The following is a 21,334-nucleotide window of genomic DNA, read 5'->3' on the forward strand; positions in this document are numbered from 1 at the left end:
AATGGCCTCTACCTTAACATGGTCCACCTGGCCACCTGGATCCATGGTATAGTTACATTAAGACTTGGCTACTGTAATGCAGTCTACATAGGTCTCCCCTCAAAGTCAACTCAGAGACTCCACTTGGTTCAGAACACTGCAGCTGGGCTGTAAGGAAATGGTTCAAAGAAATGCTTTGATAAAGGGATAGAGACTGTAGACTATACAACTGTGCACGGTCCGTTACTGTAAATATGTTTCTGCTGGGTTGTTTCTACATCATTTAATATGTCACGTCAAATTGCTTATGTTTGTTTCGACTCTGCATCAAATTTCGGCTTGTTTTCAAATTTCTGAAATCTATATCCTGTTTTATTGTTTACTGAATATCCTCGCTGTTGATTGTATTGAATTACAATCTCTAATCTTCCTTGGACTCAGTAAGAAAGGTGGACTATAAATAATGTAAATAAATTGAAAATTAAATAAATGGCAGAACAGAGGGAAGGCCTAAGGAGTGGGGAGTTAAGCAAGTTGGTGAAACTTTTAAGAGAAGCAGGAATACAGCGAGGAGAGATCTTTGGGCATAAAGGGGGCCATTCCTATCTTTCCTGGTCCAGCAGAGAATCTTGAGCAAACGAACCACCTAAGATGTCTCTAGGGCTCCCCAATCTACACCTCTTCACTCCTACACATTTTCCCAGCCAACTACTTCACCGTGTGTCCATCTTCCAGTCTGCAGGCTTGCAAAATCCACAGTGACCCAGCTTGGTGTAGTGGTTAAGAGCAGTGAGACTCCAATCTCTGAAGAACTGGGTTTGATTGCCCACTTGGGTCAGTCACAGCTCTTTCAGAGCCCTCTCAGCCCCACCCACCTCACAGGGTGATCATCGTGGGGATAATAATAATGCACTTTGTAAACCACTCTGAGTGGGCATTAAGTTGTCCTGAAGCGTGGTATATAAATCAAATATTATTATTATAAATACACAGCACCGCCATCAAACCCTTCAGTTAAAATACTGACAGTCAACAAAACTGTGTTAGTTATAATTTGTTTTTTCTACTCCAGAGACTGCCCAAAGCCGCTCACCTTATAATGATAAACACTAAAATATTGGTACGAGGAACTAAAAGGGTTCAAACTAAACGTGCAGGTCACTGTAAACCATCCACATATTCATTTCAGTAGGAGTTTATAAGCTCCTGATTAGAAGGTTATAAGTAAGGATAGAAATCCAGAACTGAACCACTTTGATTTTTCATTATTATTCAGAAAAATTTGCAATGAAGATCCCCGCCAAATGCACAAAACCTAAGAATAAATTCTCATAAAATGAAAAAGGAATACCAACCACAGTTCTTTGCGCATGAGTTTCATCAAGGCCACAGGATGAATGCTAGTGAGAAAAACAGAAAAAGGAACAAAAACTATAAAATAAGATCAAAAAATAAGAAAGAAAAGAAAAGAAAAAAGGTGTAAGATCTGTAACGTGGAATTCAACGGCATCAGTTAGACCTCAAGTTGCTAGAACTCTTGTTATTAACACTGGTATCAAAGAGTTACTGGATGAATGTAACAACCCATCATTCATTACCTCCCATAATATTATCCAAGCTGTGTTAAAAGATCTACAGAAACAATCAAATCTTTAAAAATTCCCATTAACACCCTCATGCCTGAATGTTCGTGCCAGATTACCAGCTGCAGGGCCATCACAACATTAATCCTAGCAAACTTTGAATGGGTGCAGCAGCTGCCTGCTGGAGTTTATTTATTACCGTGGTAGTTTTAGGATGAGGCTGTCAGCTTCCTCTTGCTAATACTTGGAAAAACCATCACCCACAAGCCTGTTAGCCCAGATGAGTGTCTGGTTACTACAGCCGTTTACTGACACAGTTCTTGACTTCTTGAAAACTCAACAGACTGTATTGGCTAACCGAATACAGCTATTTGCTCTCCTTCTCCAAGTGCAGTGTGGTATAGCAGTTAGAGTGTCAGGGAAGGCTCAGGTCCAAGTCTGCCCTCAGCCACGGAGGTCAGAAGCTGATCTTGGATCAGTTAACTATCTCTTAGACTAACCTACCTCACAGGGTTGTTAATAAAATGGAGAAGGGCAGAACCATGAATGCCACCCTCCGCTTCTTGGAAGAAGGGTGGGATAAAAATGAACTAGATAATGAAAAAAAATTGAATTGCATTTAGTTTAACCCTGAAAATGTGACACACAGGCTGTTTTCACGCTGCTTACCAGCCACAGAACATCGTGCCAAGCTCCCGGAACAACAGCGTCTTCCTGGCTCAATTTCGCACGAGAACGGCAGTTCTTGCACGAAATCGTGCCAGGAAGACGCTGTCATTCTGGGAGCTTGGCGTGATGTTCCGTGGCCGATAAGCAGTGTGAAAATGGCCACAAGCTGCATTAAACCAACTGTTCTGTCACACAGTGACAGCAAAATATCAAGGGACAATGAAAAACGCCAAGAACACCATTACAAAATGGAAGGACTGCTGCTCTCTCAGGCTTTAATATAGTGCTGGGACAGAAAGCAGCTGAAGAAGTGGAAGCTTCTTATTTCTTCATTTATATTAATTTAACACATTCACATCCTACCTCTTTACCAATTTGTAACTGAGACCACGTACTATATATTAAAACAATAAACCAAACAAAATCTGCACTAATCTCTAAGAGCAAGCACAACATAACAACACAGATTACAATAAAAAACAAGAACCACCAAGAATTAACACACAGCAAACTAAAAAGAGGAAAACGGGGGGGGGGGGGCTAAAAAAAGCCTAAAATATTTAATTTAATTTATACTTAATCATAAGACCAAAGGAGGGTCAAGATTATGTTCAAGGGCACAACCACTGCTTTTACTGAACTGGGCGTCTGTGATTATATGAATCCAAACAATTTTTAAACTGTCGAAGGCTTTTACGGCCGGAGAACGATGGTTGTTGTGGGTTTTCCGGGCTGTATTGCCGTGGTCTTGGCATTGTAGTTCCTGACGTTTCGCCAGCAGCTGTGGCTGGCATCTTCAGAGGTGTAGCACCACCTCGCCACAGCTGCTGGCGAAACGTCAGGAACTACAATGCCAAGACCACGGCAATACAGCCCGGAAAACCCACAACAACCAATTTTTAAACTGATCAATTAAAGAAGGACAGATGAAACGATCTACTCCAACCAAAAAAACAAGCAAATAAAAAAATCATGCATCTTATTGAAAACGTTTTGCTTTTCCTTCAGAATTCCCCAGACCTCTGCCTCCGGAAGGGTCTCTGAATTCTCTCTGAATTTTTGTTTTATGCAAAAGCAGCAGCTGTACTAAACATAAGAAGCTTGTATCCAGCCACATGTGCACAGATCATATGTGGAGAGCTTTCCTGTGTTCTGCCCCATTCTGGCATCACCTTCCAGCCCCTCGAAAGATTGTTCCAGGGGTCATGGGATCCATGCAGATCAATAGCCATGAGTGGGGTGTGTGTGTGTGTGCAGTGAGCAAGGAAAGGGGGTGAAAGCAGCTTCATTTCCCTTTTCTATCAATGGAGCTTTGCTTGTGGAAGACACAAAGGGACCAATTTCACCCTTTCCCTCTCCCTCCTCACTGTGCCTTGACCTCAGGAGCGATTCCTTTGCTAGGGTCCCACAACCCCAGAAATGATCTTTCCAGGGGTTGGAGGGGTCTGCAGGAATGAGAAGAGACACAGGCGACATCTCTGTTCTGTGCACACACCAGGATACAGGCCAGTGGGCTTCAAATTTTAAAATTATGCCGAATTATTAACAACACAGTCACCCTAACTGATCAAGATGGGTAGTCGTAGTCTGTCTGTAGCAGTAGAAAAGAACAGGAGTCCACTAGCACCTATAAGTACCCTACCACAAATTTTGTTAGTCTTATAGGTGCTAGTGGATCCTAATTGATGATAGCATGTACTTCTCCGAAGCCGATCTTGAAAATACCGAGGAAACGAGAACAACATTTCAAAGCCTGGAATTGGTCCGGTACACGAGAATATGTTACCTTTTCTTCTATTTCTTTGAGCTGTCGCTTCTGAAGTTCAATTTTATCTTCTAACTCCCGAATTCTCTGGAACAGACAAGAACGCAAGAAGAAAGGAAGCATGAAGTTCTGTGTGGTGTTAAACAATACTTCCTTCCCCCTTTCTTTTTTAAAAAAAGAAAGATTGGCAGCCATAATACATGTTACCTGAGTTAGGTCCTGGGTGCCCGATCCAACTCCCAGTAAGATGTTCAAGGCGGAGGACAGGGACTAACATTTAAAAACCACTCGCTTGCTCTGAACTGCTTAAAACACTGCAAGGGCATACAAGAGTCTTCAGGCTTTCCTCCCATGCTGATTTTGCCCCTTTGTCAGCCAGTGCGTGTGTGTGGGTGGGGGGGTGCTGTTTGCCCCATCCTCAGGCTCCTCAGTTAGTCCCCACATGAATGTGTGACTAGGAATTGGGTTGAACACCCATGACCCCACACAAGTCACAGGTAACATGTATTTTGGCTCTGTGTTAGATACCGTTCACCTGCTCATGGACATGAAGCAATTCAGACCCCAAGATGTTTGACATCAGTGCATTCTACACCTTTAAGCACAATCTCTGGCCATTTTCACACTACTTACTTTGCCTCGGAATGACCCGAAACATTGCACAAAAAACGTGGAAGATCGTGTTTTCTCGCGTGAGATTTGCGTGACATGGCACAAAAAACCACGAACTTCCGTATTTTTTGCGCGATGTTTCCGGTAGTTCCGAGGCAAGGTTAAGTAGTGTGAAAACGGCCTCTGTGTCGTTCCCTGATGGCAATCCATATTCTCCACTGATCACATCTTGAATTTACTTTCTTATTTCCTTTCTTTACAACCGGGGCTCATGTTCACGGTGATTTGGAAATGGGGGTGGGGGACTCGTCTCAAGATTCTGCCTTCCCCATCCCAGAACATGGTCACATGATGTGAGGAGGCCAATGAAAACGCCATTTTGTTCGGGCAGCAGCATTTTCATATTTTGCTCTGGCAGTTGAGCTGTTTTGTGCCAAGCAGACAATTCAAATCAGAGTAATCTGTTAACAGCTAGTGGAACAAGCACGGAAAGTAATTTGTAGGTTTCCCCCCAGAACTCCACTGCCAATTGCCTCTCCAGATTTTTTTTTAAACGGTACTGCCCAATCAGCAAATACAGAGACAGGGAAAAGGACGGGGATGGTGGACACACTGGGTTTCAACACTGCAATGTTATGATGCATGTGCTAAAAAATTTAGTTTAAGTGGTGGCTCCAGCCACCACAAAAGGCAGCTTCAAACAGACACATTAGGTATAAATATTTTAACGGTAAGTTTACTTTTAAAATACAGTGCCTAAGCAATGTCTGTGATGTGATATACTACAAAACCTTTCATGAGCACACCACAAATTTAAGTTTGCTCTTGTCATTTCAAAAGCATCTTTGCTGAAGACATTATTACAACTTTATAACAACAACAACATTTGATTCATATACCGCCCTTCAGGACCCACTCAGAGTGGTTTGCAAAGTATGTTATTATCCCCACAACAAAATACCCTGTGAGGTGGGTGGGGCTGAGAGAGCTCTGAGAGAGTTGTGACTAGCCCAAGGTCACCCAGCTGGCTTCAAGCAGGAGTGGGGAATCAAACCGGGCTCTCCAGATTAGAGTCCTGCACTCTTAACCACTACACCAAACTGGCTCTTATAAAATCAACCCTCCATAAAGGAGAGTAGATTTTTTCACCAGTCTTGTACAATTATTTTCACATATTTTTATCGTATCAAAATTATGTTAAAACAACAACAAATTGCCCAGGATGTGCACATACCTCTTACAAGTAAAGACAGATTCACACACTTTAAAGACTACATGACCAAAATGAATCCCTATGATATGAAAAAGTTACCTGAGCAATGCGCTTGTGAAAACATAATACTAATTTAGGGGTCCAGAAAGCATCTTAATAGCTCCTGTAACTCAGTATTATCGGATTTACATTCATCAGCAAGTCAACGAAAACAATTTGGTAATTTTAGCACAAAGCAGGTAGAGGAGGATTTGCTAAGCTGCTTATAGACTCAGCTTGAAAATGTTTGGAAGGTTTGCTTTGATTTTCAAGATATGCCTTACAGAAGAACTCTTTCAAACGGCAACATCAGCCAGCAACGGAATACCTGATCTAGAATACCAACAAATGAAACAGCTGCCAGAATCCGAAGTTATCTTGCAACTCTCTACGGTAAGGAGCAGCACTCTTAATACCTTGATGCCATTTGTCAGCTTGAATTAATATGATTAGCTGCCTAGGCAAAGATTCTTTTTTGGTAAGGTTGCATATTACAGAAAGAGATTGCATGTGGCATATAAAGAAACTGTGGATTAAGTCTGAGGCTGCTAGAGAATAAACTGCCTGAAACTAAAACTGTGGTTTGTATAAAATAAGAGTTCCGACAGTACATTTAGCTGTTAAAGAGTGCCCCTTTGTATATAAACATCAAGATTGGTTTTCTTGGAAAAGCAGTCCCTCCCTTAGTTCACACTGGAACGTCCAGGAGGTATAGGGTTCAACAAGATGGCTCTGCCTCCTATCTCTGGCTTGTTCATGACTGAAGCAGGGTGAAGGATCAGTTGTTAGGAGGAGGAGGAAGTAATGGAGTACCCGATGTGAGAGGGAGGGGAAATTCTCCTCACCACGAACCACTTTTGTTGAGAAAATTAGACCCCCCCCTACACTTTAGATACAGATGGAAGAAGACCCACAACAAAAGAACAGAAGTTGTTCCTCAGTCATGTCATGTTTCTTCTGGTAGCCCTTGGCATGTACAGCCCAGGGGACTGCTCATAATCGGGGGTGAGCAGAAATGTTTAAATCTCAGAGTTGCTACCGATACATTGGTTGACATTCAATTTTTATTTTAAAAGGACACATCTAACCCCACCACAATATAATATTGTTTCAGGAGTGTCGGCAGGCAGGCAAATATGCTTAGGAAGGGCGACAGGCAGCAGGTCTCAGAGCAAAGATCGAAGCCACCTCTGACTTGCTTGTTAAGGGAAGCAAATAAAACTCAAGAAGCAAATCCCAAGCGAAGACCTTTAACAATGAAGATGGTCTATCCAGTCATATAATAAAGAAGTCAGTTTTGACTGATTTAAGTGAAATCCTAATCAATCTTGCTACAGCAGTCAATTAATACTTTTTAAGAAATGGTCTATTAAAAGTCAATTTATCAATGTAATTAAAAACAACCCATTAAGGTCAAAAATGCATCTCAGACCCAGATAGTTTATGAAATTATTATCTCTGTTGCCAGTTATCAAAACCTTTCAAAATGCAAGCCATAAGAAAGTGGTTGTGCATTGCTGGGCGGGGACTCACATTGGTGTCAGTCAGTCATAGATCCAGAGGAGTTAGCTTTGTTAGTCTGTAGCAGCAAAATAGTAAAGCGTCCAGTAGCACCTTTAAGACTAACCAACTTTATTGTAGCACAAGCTTTTGAGAACCACAGTCAAGCTTTTGAGAACCACAGTTCTCTTTGTCAGATGCATCTGATGAAGAGAACTGTGGCTCTCGAAAGCTTATGCTACAATAAAGTTAGTACTAAAGGTGCTAATGGACTCTCTACTATTTTGCTTCATCAGTGATATTTAATCACTGGGAGCAATCTGGGAGCAGTATTTGATGGGTAGGATTATGCACAATCCGTTTTTTGGGAACTTGCATATGGCAGTCCCTTTATTTGAATATGATGAAATATGGAAACCAATTTTAGATGTTTTAAATGCCAAAGAAGTAATTCCCCCAATGCAACAAAGTTTAAATGCTGGTTTATTGTAATTCTTGGGTTTTTAACAATTTGCCAAGAGTGGTTTTGATAATGTCTTTTATGGTTTAGTTTTAATCCCTTTCTTGTTTGTATGCTACAGTTTTATCATTTCTTGTATTAAATTTGGGAAAAAAATCTTCCCCCAGTGGGTGAAGACATTTTTGTATCATTTGGCATTTCATCAGTGATCTCTCCTTCCTGCCAAAAGTTTTAATTATTGTTTTTATGTATTTGTATGTATTTTAGTTATGGTTTTAATTGTTTTAATGATGTGTTGTTCCTTTTAATTGATTTTAGTAGTTTTAAAATGTGATTTTATTTTCTATATTTTAATTTTTTAGCTACCTTAATGGCCCTTGTGAGGACAGAAACACAAGATACAAGTTTTGTAAAATAAACTAAAATTAAAATCTTTTAAAATGTGTATAGTGTCAGCATCAGATCAGAACACAATTCTCTGCCTTCCATTAGAATATATGGATTGACTACAAAGAGCCAAACTCCATCTATCAACCCTCAAGGTTTTCTTTGATACTTGAAAACAGCTGTGGTGTGAGGGTGTCTAGATTGCATTGGGTTCACAGTGCTGAGATAAGAGATTTTCCCTGAGTGAAATGCCACTTCAAAAATTCCTACTAGCTCCGTTGGGAAAAAACACAACACCGGCCTGTGCTTAACCTCTGCTATACTAATTGCTTTGTGTGGCATGGGAGAGAGACTTTCTGTCTTGGAAATAATATGTGGGGGAAACTGGCAAACTACCCGTTTTCAACTGCTGCAGCCCCACTCGTTTGTTCCCTTCCTCCAGATGAATTTTAGCCTTATAAAATGAAAAGGGGTCCAATCATAGGCTCCCACATAATGTGTATTTTGGTCCTAAGTTTTGAGTAATAAGTACAGTTAGAAACTCAACTACACTTGTTTTAGACATATTAATACAAGTAAGAATCTTTATTGATGGAATTCTGATAACTGATGTTATTAGAAAAAATCGCCAGGCTATTTGCAGAATTTCTCTTCATTTTGATAGTCACAGTTTAGTCACAGTCTCATATGCTTAAAACAGTTGTACAGAAAATGTGTTTAAATGGAACACAGTGGGAATGAAATAAAGTGTATGAATGTAATAAAGCTGTATTCATTTACAATGTGTCATCAACTGAAGTAGAATTAAAAGTAATTTTTTAAAAAAATCAGTGATATTTAAATCTGGTATACTGATGATATACTGGCTTTTAGAATGGTCACTGGAGGACATCCTGTGAAAGACAGCAGCACTTCCGGCTCATGGCATGTTGAGGAAGCCATCTTTAGCATCGTAGTAAATATGTTTTTACTTCTCCTGTTATTTCTTCACATACATCCCACATCACAGTGCAATCTTTTTACATTTTTAATTAAAAGTTTTATATAATAAAAAACAAAGATACAATTACACAAAAAAAACTAACAGACAAACCAAAATAACACATACAAACAAAAAAAAAACCCATAAAGGATAAAGAAAAATTGTATAAACTAAAAGGAAGCTTCCAATTTTCTCTGTGACAAGTATTAGTATTTTCCAATTTTCTCTTACTCTGTGTTAAAAATAAAGGCTCTCTTTTTTCTAATGTCCAAATTCCTTAGTCCATAAATCCACAAATCATTATTGTGCATTTCATGTAAAAAGTCTATAAGGGGTTTCCATTCAACAATAAATGAGCTTATTGTCTTCTCTCTAATCAATGAAGTTTTGCCATCATTGCAAGTTCCAACACCTTTATCGACCGTTCCTCTATTCCAGGTAGTGTTGGACTCGTCGTCGCAGTGCAATCTTAAGCAGAGTTTCACTCTTCCAAACCCTCTGACCTCAGTGGGTTTAGAAAGGTGAGACTGCTTAAGACCGAACTGTCGCACACCCAAGTGCCAGAGCAAACACACAATGCAGAGCAATTTTCACGTAAAGTCTGGGCTTTGTATCACTCACTCTTTTCAAGCATACACCTTTATGAAGGCAAAGAACTCCACAACGGAACACCCATTCTAATGCTATTTTGTTTTGCTTAAAAACCCAAGCCATGGCACAGCTAAAATCTGAATGACATCACAGAAGTCACCCCTACATACTCTTCTGTAGCTGAATTAACTGCTCTTCCTTTACCCATTTACCGGGACAAGCCTTTCATCTGCTATTAAAATAAGAGCATTAGTCTAATCCGCAGGATAAATGGGAAGCACTGTCTTCTCCTCTTGCACAGGAGGAGGCAATAAACTGTTCAGCCAGAAGTCTAAGCCCCAGAGTCTCCCCTAGACAGAGGAGGGCCAGGATGGAGGCAGGGTCTCAGCAAAGGGACAGATGACGGGCAGCTGTTCCAGCTGTTCTTAGGAGAAAGGTGTTGTAAATCTTGGCAGGAGACAGGATCTTAACCAGGCTACCAGGAAGGGCAGGGATCCCAGCCTCCGATATAAACCTCCAGATGGATAGGCAAACTAGCTTTCACTAGTCCCTTGTGCTCTAGAAAATGGCCTCCTGAGAGCGGAGCCTTCCTGCTGGAGGGCCACAGTGGACCTTCGCGGGCCTCCGGAGGGCTGCACCAGGGCTTCCCACCACTGCAATGGTCTCCTTGGGGCCTCTGGAGGGCCACACCACTGTGCCACCACTTGGGGCTTCCCACACCACTTGGGGCTTCCAGAGGCCCCAAGGAGGCTGCTGAGCTGGCAGGAAGGCACGTTGTGTTGCCGAGGAAGGCAAACTGTGTTGCAGCAGCAGCGGGGACGGCTGCACGGGAGGGCTGGGAGGCTGCCCACACCGCCTTGGCTGTCTGCGCACCGATGAGGCAGCCAGCTTGCTGGGCACCGAGCTGGCCCTCCTGCTGTAGCTCCTGGCTGGGAGAGCACGGAGCTGGTGGCGGCGGTGTGGGCGGATGCGCAGGAGGGCTGGGAGGCTGCCCACACCACCCTGGTTGCCTGGCGCACTGACGAGGTGGCTGGCTTGCTGGGTGCCGAACTGGCCCTCCTGCAGTGGCTCCTGGCCAGGAGCGGTGGAGCTGGCAGTGGCAGCACAGGTGGCTGCATGGGAGGGCTGGGAGGTGGCCCACGCCGCCCTGGCCACCTGCCACGCTGACAGGGTGGCCGGCTCGCTGGGCGCTGAGCTGGCCCTCCTGCAGTGGCTGTTGGCCAGGAGTGAGCAGCCCAAATCGTGGGAGCACTCCCGGGCGGCGGCCCGCCCTGCACAATGACACCACAAGTGACTTCATCGTGTGGTCCTGGGAGTGCATGCACGCACGCACGCACATTTTGCGCTCATGCATGTGTGGTGACAGGGCACCACCTGCCAGGAGATGCCCTGGATGCTGGCAACCCTGGCTATGCCACTGGGTTTAACTCCAAGATGGAATCTTGGCCTTCCTTTGCCTCTACCTGCAAAAGTTTGCTAAGGGACACTAAATTAACGTTCACAAATCCCAGTTTCAAATCTTATATTTAGAGCAAGCCATGCGTGGTCTTAGCCATTGTGTTAGCAGGTGCTGACATCACTAAATTCTAATAGTGTGGGGAAATTTGAGAGAAAAATGAGAGAGGAAGGCATATCTCATGATCAGGTTTTCGCAAGATATCCTCCCACCACACTCCTCATTGTAGGAAAGGCATAGAGTCCTCACATTACAATCTTCCAGTTTCAAATTTAGCAATAGAAACCACAAAGAAAACACAATTTGACATTTAATAGAATTACCATTGAAAGAGACGTTCCCCCAATGACCAGGTCCTGCAAGTATGCTACAGGATGAACACACCTACCACAGATCCAGAGGACTTAGCTGTGTTAGTCTGTAGTAGCAAAATCGAAAAGAGTCCAGTAGCACCTTTAAGACTAACCAACTTTACTGTAGCATAAGCTTTCGAGAACCACAGTTTTCAGAGCCAAGCTACAAGTGACGCCTGACACAGGTTGGACACTTGTCAGCTTCCCTCAAGTTTTGATGGGAAATGTAGGCATCCTGGTTTTACAGCTTGGCCCTCCATTACAGCTGCAAGACCAGGATGCCTACATTTCCCATCAAAACTTGAGGGAAGCTGACAAGTGTCCAACCTGTGTCAGGCGTCACTTGTAGCTTGGCTCTCAGATGCAGCTGACGAAGGGAACTGTGATTCTCGAAAGCTTATGCTACAGTAAAGTTGGTTAGTCTTAAAGGTGCTACTGGACTCTTTTCGAATTTGACACCTACCACAGCTTCTGGTTTCTTCTTGTTTTTACCAGCAGTCATTTTTTTAATTAAACATCCTAGCTACTGGTTTCCACTAATTTTGTTTTGGAAATTATGGTAAATTATGCCCATTCCCCCATATATTAAAACATGCTTTGGACTGAGCACGCTTTAACCAATCAGCAAGCGCTTCTCGTTTGCCCTCCTGTTTCATCAGCAGATTGAGTATCCCCTGCTCCTATTCCAGATTTGTTGCAGGTTATGAAAGCGAAACTTTGCACTTACGTAACAGTTAGATTTATGGGACAGGCACATATTAAACTGGAACATGAGACCCATTGTTTGACTCAGACGCAGTTTAAAGGACTTCAAGACTTGCCAGAGGGAAGTGAAAGTTGTGGAGCTGCCCCCAAATGGAGGAAATCAAAGTGAAGGCAGCAACAAAGCCAGTGCCTCGACATGCAACGGGCAGAGTTACCTGCTGGGCTTGCTGCAGTAGCTCCATGCGCTCGTGCAGGATCTGGCTATCAAATTCCCGGCTTTGCCGCAGGATCTGCCTCCGCACCTTCTCCACAGCAGCTCGCAAGTCTTCCCTCTGTGCCTCGTTCAAAGATTCGCTGGCTCTCTTCGCTGGCTCCTGCTGCAGAGCATTATAAAGTGTGGCTTCCAGCTCCTGGATTTTCTAATGCAACCCAAATCACATACAAAACAGTCTCCCATTTGAATACAGAAAGCCAACACAACACAACTAGAGCAACAGTAATGCAAGTGAAAGGAAGCCTGGAAGGCAGGAGGAGAACACAATTCAACAGCAGGGAAGCAGCCATCAGATGTCAACAACAAGCGAAGAGCATTTCATGTGAAGAGCACACAGAACTCCGTACAGTACAGGCACTGCAATGTGGGTCATGGAGTGATCTGTCCAGTTAACCAGACCTCACACCATGTTGTGCAAGAGAAGGCAATGGAAAACGGCCATAGCTCAGTGGCAGAACACATGCGTGGCATGCAGGAAGTGCTCGGTTTGATCCCTGGAGCATCCACTTCAAATAGGCAGCAGGACTGGGAAAAAGCTATACCGCAGACCTTAAGACCAGGGCTTTTTTTCAGCAGGAACACCGTGGAACGGAATTCCGGAACCTCTTGAAAATGGTCACATGGCTGGTGGCCCCGCCCCCTGATCTCCAGACAGAGGGGAGTTTAGATTGCCCTTCGCGCCACTCGGCGCCGCTCATTGGCACGGAGGGCAATCTAAACTCCCCTCTGTCTGGAGATCAGGGGGTGGGGCCACCGGCCATGTGACCATTTCCTCCGAGGGTAACCCACTGAGTTCCACCACCTCTTTTCCCAGAAAAAAAGCCCTGCTTGAGACTGTCACTGCCACTGGGAGTATATGGCGCTGGTCTTGATGACCCATGATTGGACAATATGAGGCAACTGCCTGTGTCCACAGCAAATTGAATTGGCAAGAAAGTCCCATTAAAATGAAGGGCTACTGACAACCAAGGGCCTATCGGATGGATTGTTAAGACATTGCTAAAACAATAGACTATTGCAAGCAACAGGAATCTGCTCAAAGCTGCAAACTCCCCCGGCCCCCCGGCCCCAACGTAGGCTTCAGCACTTTAGTTACTGCTCCCAGGAGGATAACCGTGGCTACATACCATCACTAAAGTAATGATGGATGATGGATTAGCCACCCAATGATGGATTAGCCACCTCACAGTGAAATGCACCCGATGCTATTGCCTTTCATTCCAAAGAACAGTTGACCTGAGAGATTTGTGACATGTAATTAGAGTTGTCTGTTCCCTGTTGGGGGTTGTGGATCCCCCACTCCCACTCTCTGCCTCCCTCCCCCACTTACCTGGCTGGTGGGAGATAAGGGGAGGGAATGTGCCTCCCGGGGTGTGCTCCTGGGCGGTGCAGCACACTCCCGCACTCTGCAGTGGGCTGATTTGGGCCCCAAATGGGGTGAACCAGGCCTCTTCGGGGCCTAAGATGGCCCACTGTGAAGCACAGGAGCTCAGCAGGGCCCTCCCAGCAGTGCTCCTCCGCAACAGGCCAAATCGGCCCATTTGGGCCTGAAATTGGCCCGCTGTGAAGTACAGGAGCACTCCAGGGCCCATTGTGTGACCCCAGCAGTGCTCCCTTGCTCCATAGCAGGCCAATTTCAGCCCCAAACAGGCTGAAATAGACCTACTATGGAGCACGGGAGCGCTCTCATGGGCGGCACAAGGCCTGTGCGATGATGTCACTTCTGGGAAGTGACATTATCACACAGCCCGGGAGCATGTGCATGAAAACATCTAAAAAGGTGAGTGCCATGTCCCTCACCTCCCACCTGGAGGGTAAGGGGACCTGGCAACCGTACGTGTAATGGATAGAAAATTGTTCTTGGAAATTCTGTTGTATCATTAGAACAGAGCAGCATGTTTGAGATCAGGTCTCCCGACAGCTCCCCTTCCTGTTTTTCACCAGGGAAACAGCACCAGCCTTAACCAGTACAGGTGGAAGGGAAAGTAGTTCTTGACCCAACCACACTAATAACCATCTAAAAAAATTGGATCTTGCTTGTTATATATACACTGCATTTTATTTATTAAAATATTTATACCTCCACCCATACCCATGGCTCCAGGTGGCTACAAACTAAAATTTAAAACATACAAAATACAATAACCCCCCAATTAACCACCCCTCACCACGAAAATCCTGCGTTAACCCCATTAACAGTCCTACTGAAGGAAACAGCCTTGCAGTGCCTCCTAAAATTTTCTGCGGCCCTCTCACCTCTCTAGTAAGATGGAAGCAACAATGGAAAAAATGGGGTCTAGTAATTTTTGAAATAGACTGTTAGCCAGTGCAGCTGTTCTGGTAATAGTTAAGATGTGTTCCTGGCAGCTAGTACCTGACCAGAAACAGGGCTGTATCCATATGATCCAACTACAGCACTACAACTTTCATTGTCTTACTCAACAGTCGTGGGGACATAGGCAAGATTCATCAGTTGATATCCTGAGGTAAAAATGACAGAATATGTGATCAAAGTCCCCCAGGGTATGCAGGGTGTCACCTGAAGACCCTTTGGGAGTGAAGGGTGACACACATCCTTGTTAATCATCTTTTCTCAATTACTTTGGTCACACATTTCTTTGTGGTGGTGGTAGAAAGTGCCATCAAGTTGTAGCTGGCTTAGGGTGATCCCTTGCTGGAGTTTTCAAAGCAAGAGGCTAACAGAAGTGGTTTGCCATTGCCTTCCTCTGTACAGCAACCGTCATCTTCTTTGGAGGTTTCCCCATCCCATTACTGACCACGGCCAACCTTGCTTAGTTTCTGAGATCTGATGAGATCAGTCTTGGACCACAAACTAGTAATCTGCTTGAAGTGGCTGCCTGAAGCAAAAACTGAAGGTAAAAAATGCTGGCAGAAATCAGGGCGATATGGGATCAGAACCAACAGGGGGAAAAATGTGGAAAACCCCACAGTTTCCTCGATGGAGCATCTAGTCACATGAGTTCCATCTCAAACTCTGGTATTCACAAGTTCAGTACTTTCATGAGAACTAGCACAAAGCTGCCTTTCCCTCTATTTCCAGAGAAAGCCAGACTGGTCCTTCATCTCTAGACTTTACAAATAATTACAAAAAAAGGATTTCTTAGTAATGTGAAAATTAAAAAGATACAATACCATTGTTATATCATTCGTTGAGCCCAAGTCTTGCAACTGTATCTTTAAAATACCAAAAGTTCATAGTTCTGAAGGCTCTCTTTCAAAGCCGAGGACAAGGCAGTGTGTCTGCATAAGCTCTCAGGGGCAGGGTGGGGTGGGGCCCTGCAGACTATGGCAACCTCAGGCACACAGTTTAGTAAACCCATTTTAAAAACTGAAATAAAATTCTCCCTTTTTTATGTTTGGCTATTATACGGCCTTTAGTAGGCAGTTTCTAGTTTCTTTATTTGGCAGAACAGATAGTCATGTATGCTTTTATTTCCAAAAAAATTTAAGTAGCTGTATTTCAGTCCAACACACACATTTCCTACCATATAAGCCTGGTCCAGAGCTTGCTTCCTGTAGTCGAGTTCTTCCTCCAAATAACCCTTCTGCTTACTGAACAGGTCCTGAGTGATAATGAAGACAAAGGCAGGGTTTGTCTTTAGCCCGACTCAAACAGAATCGCAAGGAGTTACACACTTTGGCAAATCAGGTGTTCCTCATGAGTTTATGAAAACCAAAAAATGAACAAAGACGTACAATTGAGGCTAAAAAAGTAGTACTCCCCTCAGTGATAAAATATTTTCTGTTATACACCTTCTCATAAACGTGTGTGAAGGCAGCAACTTCTGGTTGTCAAGAACTCAAAGGGTTCACAGAGTCGGGGGGCGGGGATTAGCAAAAGACCTCCTGCCCCTAACTTTGGTAGCTGCCACAGTTCCCCTACTAAGTCCAGCCAGAAGCTGTGGACTAAAAGCCTCTCTAAATGAGATGAAGTACACGCAGAGGCTCGAGTGAAGGAAAGCGCAAGGTTACCTGGGAAGACGAGTTCTAAAAAGACAGATCAGAAGGCTTTGTCAATTTCTGTCTCTATAGAGCCTGTGAATATCATTCTTGGTGGGTTTGTTTATTTCCTCTTCGGTTCCCAGAAGCAGAGGTGAAAGTGACAGAGCCTTCGGGGAGGCGGAGAGGAAATAAACCCCCTGAACAGCGATATTTGCAGACTCTTGTAGAGACGGAAATTGACAAAGCCTTCCGATCTGTCTTTTCAGAACTCGTCTTCCCAGGTAACATTGCGCTTCTCTTCACTTGAGCCTCCACGTGTATTTTGTCTTGTTTAGCGAGGCTCTAAAACTCCAAACCTTACTGGACTGTACCTGGGGTCAGCTGTGCTGAGTCCGGGCAAAAAGATACAAAAGGCAGCAAAATTGGTCTCAGCCCTATTTTCAGGCTGAAGCCACATGCCAATGAAACACCACACAGGTGTAAAATACATTATATTTATTAAGAAGGTGAATAAAATACTAATTTTAGAGAGTGTGCAGAAAGAAACGGTAAAATAACGAAGAACTGATTAACCTAAAACCTAAACATTCCTGACATGATCTTATGCCAGTCTAACACAGAGTTCAGCATCAAAGTTTGCAGGTCTCAAAGCACAGTTATAAATCCAGAAGGCTGAGGGATCCAGGCCAGTATGGGGATTCTCCTTAGCCTGCCTCATCCTCACCGCTGCTACATTTCAGAACAGTTATCGAATGAAGACAAAACCCCCCACTGGTACAGAAATATTCCAGATCTTATGTGGGACTCTTCTTTTTTTAAAAAACAGGACAAAGAGCTCAAAATGAAGAGTTCCGTCCAGTTAAAAAGATTTAATGTTCTCCCACCTCAAATAAATATTATTTATTTTAACACTTAAATTCTACCTTTCCCAATGCTTTGAGGTGGCTCAATTTAAAAACATCCAAGTAACAATAAAATCCCATTTCAGCCCCAACCTGAAACTCGCACTCCATCAGAAGCTCTAGTGCCAAAAACAGCCTTATAGCTCCTCCTAAAGGTTTCCAAGGACAGCATCCCTCGGGGAGCTTGCTCCGTCAAGTGGGAGCAGCCCTAGAGAAAGCACGGGCCCTCGGCAATGCCAGGTGGGCCACCTTTAATGAGGGATCACCAGGAGGCAGCATGCTGAAGACTAGCTGGCGCACAGGCACAATCTACCTTTTTGTCTTCCATTCCCTGGCCTCTCACAGCAGCCAGAAAGGTACCTACATATCAGCCGCTAACTGCTGCCTTTGATGCAAATTCCAGGAAAATCCCCCGCATTCAGTTTTGCACTGTGCTATGCCCTTCTCATTGACTGTTGTTATGCCTACGGATAACTAAAGCACCAGCCCTCCTACACTCTTTGCTTGACCATTAATGAAATCATCCTTGTTCAATTCTGATACGGCTTCAATCCTCCTCCAAAGTGTAGTTTTTCTGGAATCTGGGTGTGTGGTACAATCTAAGTTTTAGTAGAAATCAACGTGAAAAAAGTAAAATGGTACTGCCCGGGTAGGCCTTCGGCTGTAATCTATTTCAGGTCTCACCTGGGAAATCTACAACCTAATTTGGATTTGCTCTATTCTTGCTGTTCCCCCAACTGCACTCCAAATGCAGGAAAGAAAGCCAGAAGAAGAGCACAGTAATATATGCAATGAACACAGTTCCATATTATACATATGGGTATCTGAACCTGTTTCTTTTTGGTTTATTTTGTTACTCCATAAAAGTAATTCAATATGCAACACTTGAATCTATTGCTTTTATGGTATTTCTATTTATTTCCTTTATTATTTTTTCTCCAAGGGTGACCTAAAGCGGCTCACATTGTTCTCTCCCCCATTTTATCCTGACGACAGCCCTGTGAAGTAGGTTAGGCTGGGAGTGTGTGACTGTCTCCAGGTTACCCAGCGAGCTTCTACAGCAGAATGGGGAATCAAACCGGGGTTTCCAAATCTGTCACAACTTGTCTAGCTGTTGTTGAAAAATACAGACTGGGCCATTTTTTCTGAAATGCAACTGGAAGACTCAAAGATGGAATAGGAATTTTTAAACTTTAATTTTTTTGTTAACAGCTTTATGGGGTTTCCAGAGGCGCTGAGCAGGACGGAAGAAATGGCAGCCACAGTCAGGAGTGATGCTGATGGTGGACGAGTCAGACATAGGAGTGTCTATGAGCTGCTTTCATTGCTCTAATAATATCGGTGATGCTAATAAGGAAACCAGCTACTAACTGGTTGGAAACCAGCAGAAGTAGGTATGAAACTGTTCCGTTTTGGAATTTCACAAACAGCTCAGGCATGACACGAATCCGTGGTTTATTTTAACTGGCTCATTTGCAAAATCTGAATTTGGCTGGCAGACTCTGACCTTGACAAAGGTTTGTTTAAGCACCTTTGCGTCTTCCCCAGCTGCCCCCTCTCCCAAGCTTGCATTCCAGTGGGGGTGGGAACTGGTGAACACACCGCACGGTCAATCCAGCACAACCACATCTCTACATCACACACAGCCACAGGTAAGACTGTGTTTCATCAGCCAACTTCAACCCTGATTTCAGACCATGGTATGGTGTACCCTAGCTAGCCAAAGGTAGGGGAATGGCCTGTATTCATATAAGCGCATTAACCATAGCTAGTTTAAAGAAATCTTGGTTTCATGGGATATCTGATGGGAGCCACAGGTATAGTAATGGCATCTTTACTATGCTGCAAGGGGGTAGAGGGAAGCCTCAGCATTAGGCAGGAGTGTGTATTGGCGTGCACATGTCCTGGAGGCTTTGCAATCTTAATTGGCAGTGACTGGGGAAAACTGCAGAATCACAGGGAGCTAACGGAAAGGGGAAGGCATTCCTTACACCCTACAGAGATCAAAAGCAATCACTGGAGAGCTTTACAGCAATCTTCTCACACAGGCAATTGTAGCTCCAGTTGATATTGTGCATAGTTACGAATCAGGGAAGATCCTGAGACTTGACTGCCTCTTAATAGAGAACAGATACGGAATGAGGCAGCGAAGGTCATTGGACTGAAAGGACCTCTCAGCTTTTGGGGGTAGGTGGGAGAGACAGCGACACATCAGCCAAGAACAAATGAACTAAACCCTCGACCTGGGATTCTGCTGTGACTGGCCCAAAAGTGCTGCGCAAAGAGGATACGGGCAGGAGTCTTGGGCAAAATAAGACCCTCTTTGACTTGTTCCTGGAGTCACAGCTAACATCATTCTTTTCAGTACTACAAAGCCAGGTTTAAAGGGAAAGAACCACATTCACTGAGGTCTGCAGGAGGCCATTCCTATTAAAGTGGGGGGAAACACCATGCATCCCAATTAGAGATGGGCACGAACTGGAAAAAACCCGAACTATGCAGTTTGTGGTTTGTCAAATTTCACGAACCATGAACTTTCACGAACCTGCCCCTGGTTCGCGAACCGGCTTGTTTGGGTCGTGAAAACATCACATCCGGGTCAGAAAATCATCACTTCCAGGTCAGCAGAAGGTCACTTCTGGGTCAACAGAAGGTCTGCAGGAAGTCCATCCCTGGTTGCCTAGGAAACTGATTGATTGGCACCAGGCTGTCTGCAGTCACGAACCAAACGAACCAGCCTGAGTTCATGGCGATTCGTCAGAAATGGGATCTGATGAACCGCGGTTCGCAAACCACAAACTGACCTGGTTCGTGCTTAATTTTGGTTTGTGCCCATCGCTAATCCCAATCTCATCTACTTGTGAAAAACGAAAGGCTGGTCATTTCTTTCCTTCTTACCTTTTCATTTTCCAGGTCCACCATCTTCTGAGTGAGCGCGGCTTCTGTCTCCTCTATTTGTTTTAGCCACTGTAGGAAAGTAAATTGAAACTGCAAAAAAACTGAAACTGCAGTCTTCAACAGAGACTCAAGCCAAATTTGGGGTAAGTAAATATTCACTGGATCCTCTAGAGAACAAATGCAACAATTGGACTGGGACATCTGGAAACAAAAGGTTGGAGCCAGACTAACATTTCAGCTAGAAGGTGGCCTTTGCCTCCATGGACAGGAACTTTTCTACCTCCCACATCCCAACGCTGCCCACTGATCTCCCCCATGCTGCCCCTGAGGGGCATTTGGGGGCTTAGTGAGTTGCTGTGGAGGTGGGGAGGCAAAAGTATTGTTTCCGTTGATGAAAGTGACTTCCATTAATAAAAAACAAACTTGGGATACAATCCAAAGAGGGGAGGGATGTCGCTTTTTATATTGAAATGGACCGATCGTATCTCCCTTGATCAGAAACTTCGTGTAACGCATTTTGAGCGGGTGCCCATAATATATTTTCTACATAAATCAGGATCGTTTGTTTTCTCACATAGGTGCATGTCATAAATGGTATTAGAATGTTACGTGTGGGGACCCATGAGACTTGCAGAGAGGGGAATCCTATTGTTTTTATCTCCCGCCGCATGGGCCCTCCACTTGCTGACCCTCCCGACCATCCGCAGAGCTGCTGCCAGTGTCTACCTGGCTCACATTGCAGGGGAGGATACTTCAGACTCCCTCTCCTCCACTCTCCTACAGCCCACTGCCTCTGCCTCCCTGGCTTATGCAAAGGAAGCTTTGGCTTTCCCCTCTTACCTCCCACCTATCTAGCACTTGCAGCAACAGCTATGGTGTTCTCTCTCTCTTGCCTGTCTGGCCTAGGTGGTGGTTCCTGCTCCTCCACCCATCCTATGGCCAATCCAAAGGGGATGCTCCATACACAGACTGTGCAAAGATAGACAAAGTTCCTGCCTTGGGG

At 44.2% G+C, this 21,334-nt stretch overlaps 1 protein-coding gene across 1 annotated transcript in view; it reads right to left on the bottom strand.

The window, feature by feature from the left end:
- Positions 1 to 1,359: 1,359 nt before the first annotated feature.
- Positions 1,360 to 21,334, bottom strand: part of JAKMIP1 (janus kinase and microtubule interacting protein 1) — an 88,721-nt gene continuing 68,746 nt past the window's right edge. The window contains exons 16-20 of the mRNA XM_054999276.1: positions 20,332 to 20,400; positions 16,075 to 16,152; positions 12,510 to 12,713; positions 4,018 to 4,083; positions 1,360 to 1,410 (exon numbers count right to left, since the gene is read on the bottom strand). Coding sequence (XP_054855251.1) covers positions 1,360 to 1,410; positions 4,018 to 4,083; positions 12,510 to 12,713; positions 16,075 to 16,152; positions 20,332 to 20,400 — 468 coding nt within the window. The remainder of the gene's footprint in view (positions 1,411 to 4,017; positions 4,084 to 12,509; positions 12,714 to 16,074; positions 16,153 to 20,331; positions 20,401 to 21,334) is intronic.

The sequence above is a fragment of the Eublepharis macularius genome, chromosome 15 (assembly GCF_028583425.1).
Source record: "Eublepharis macularius isolate TG4126 chromosome 15, MPM_Emac_v1.0, whole genome shotgun sequence".
Taxonomy (NCBI): Eukaryota; Metazoa; Chordata; class Lepidosauria; order Squamata; family Eublepharidae; genus Eublepharis; species Eublepharis macularius.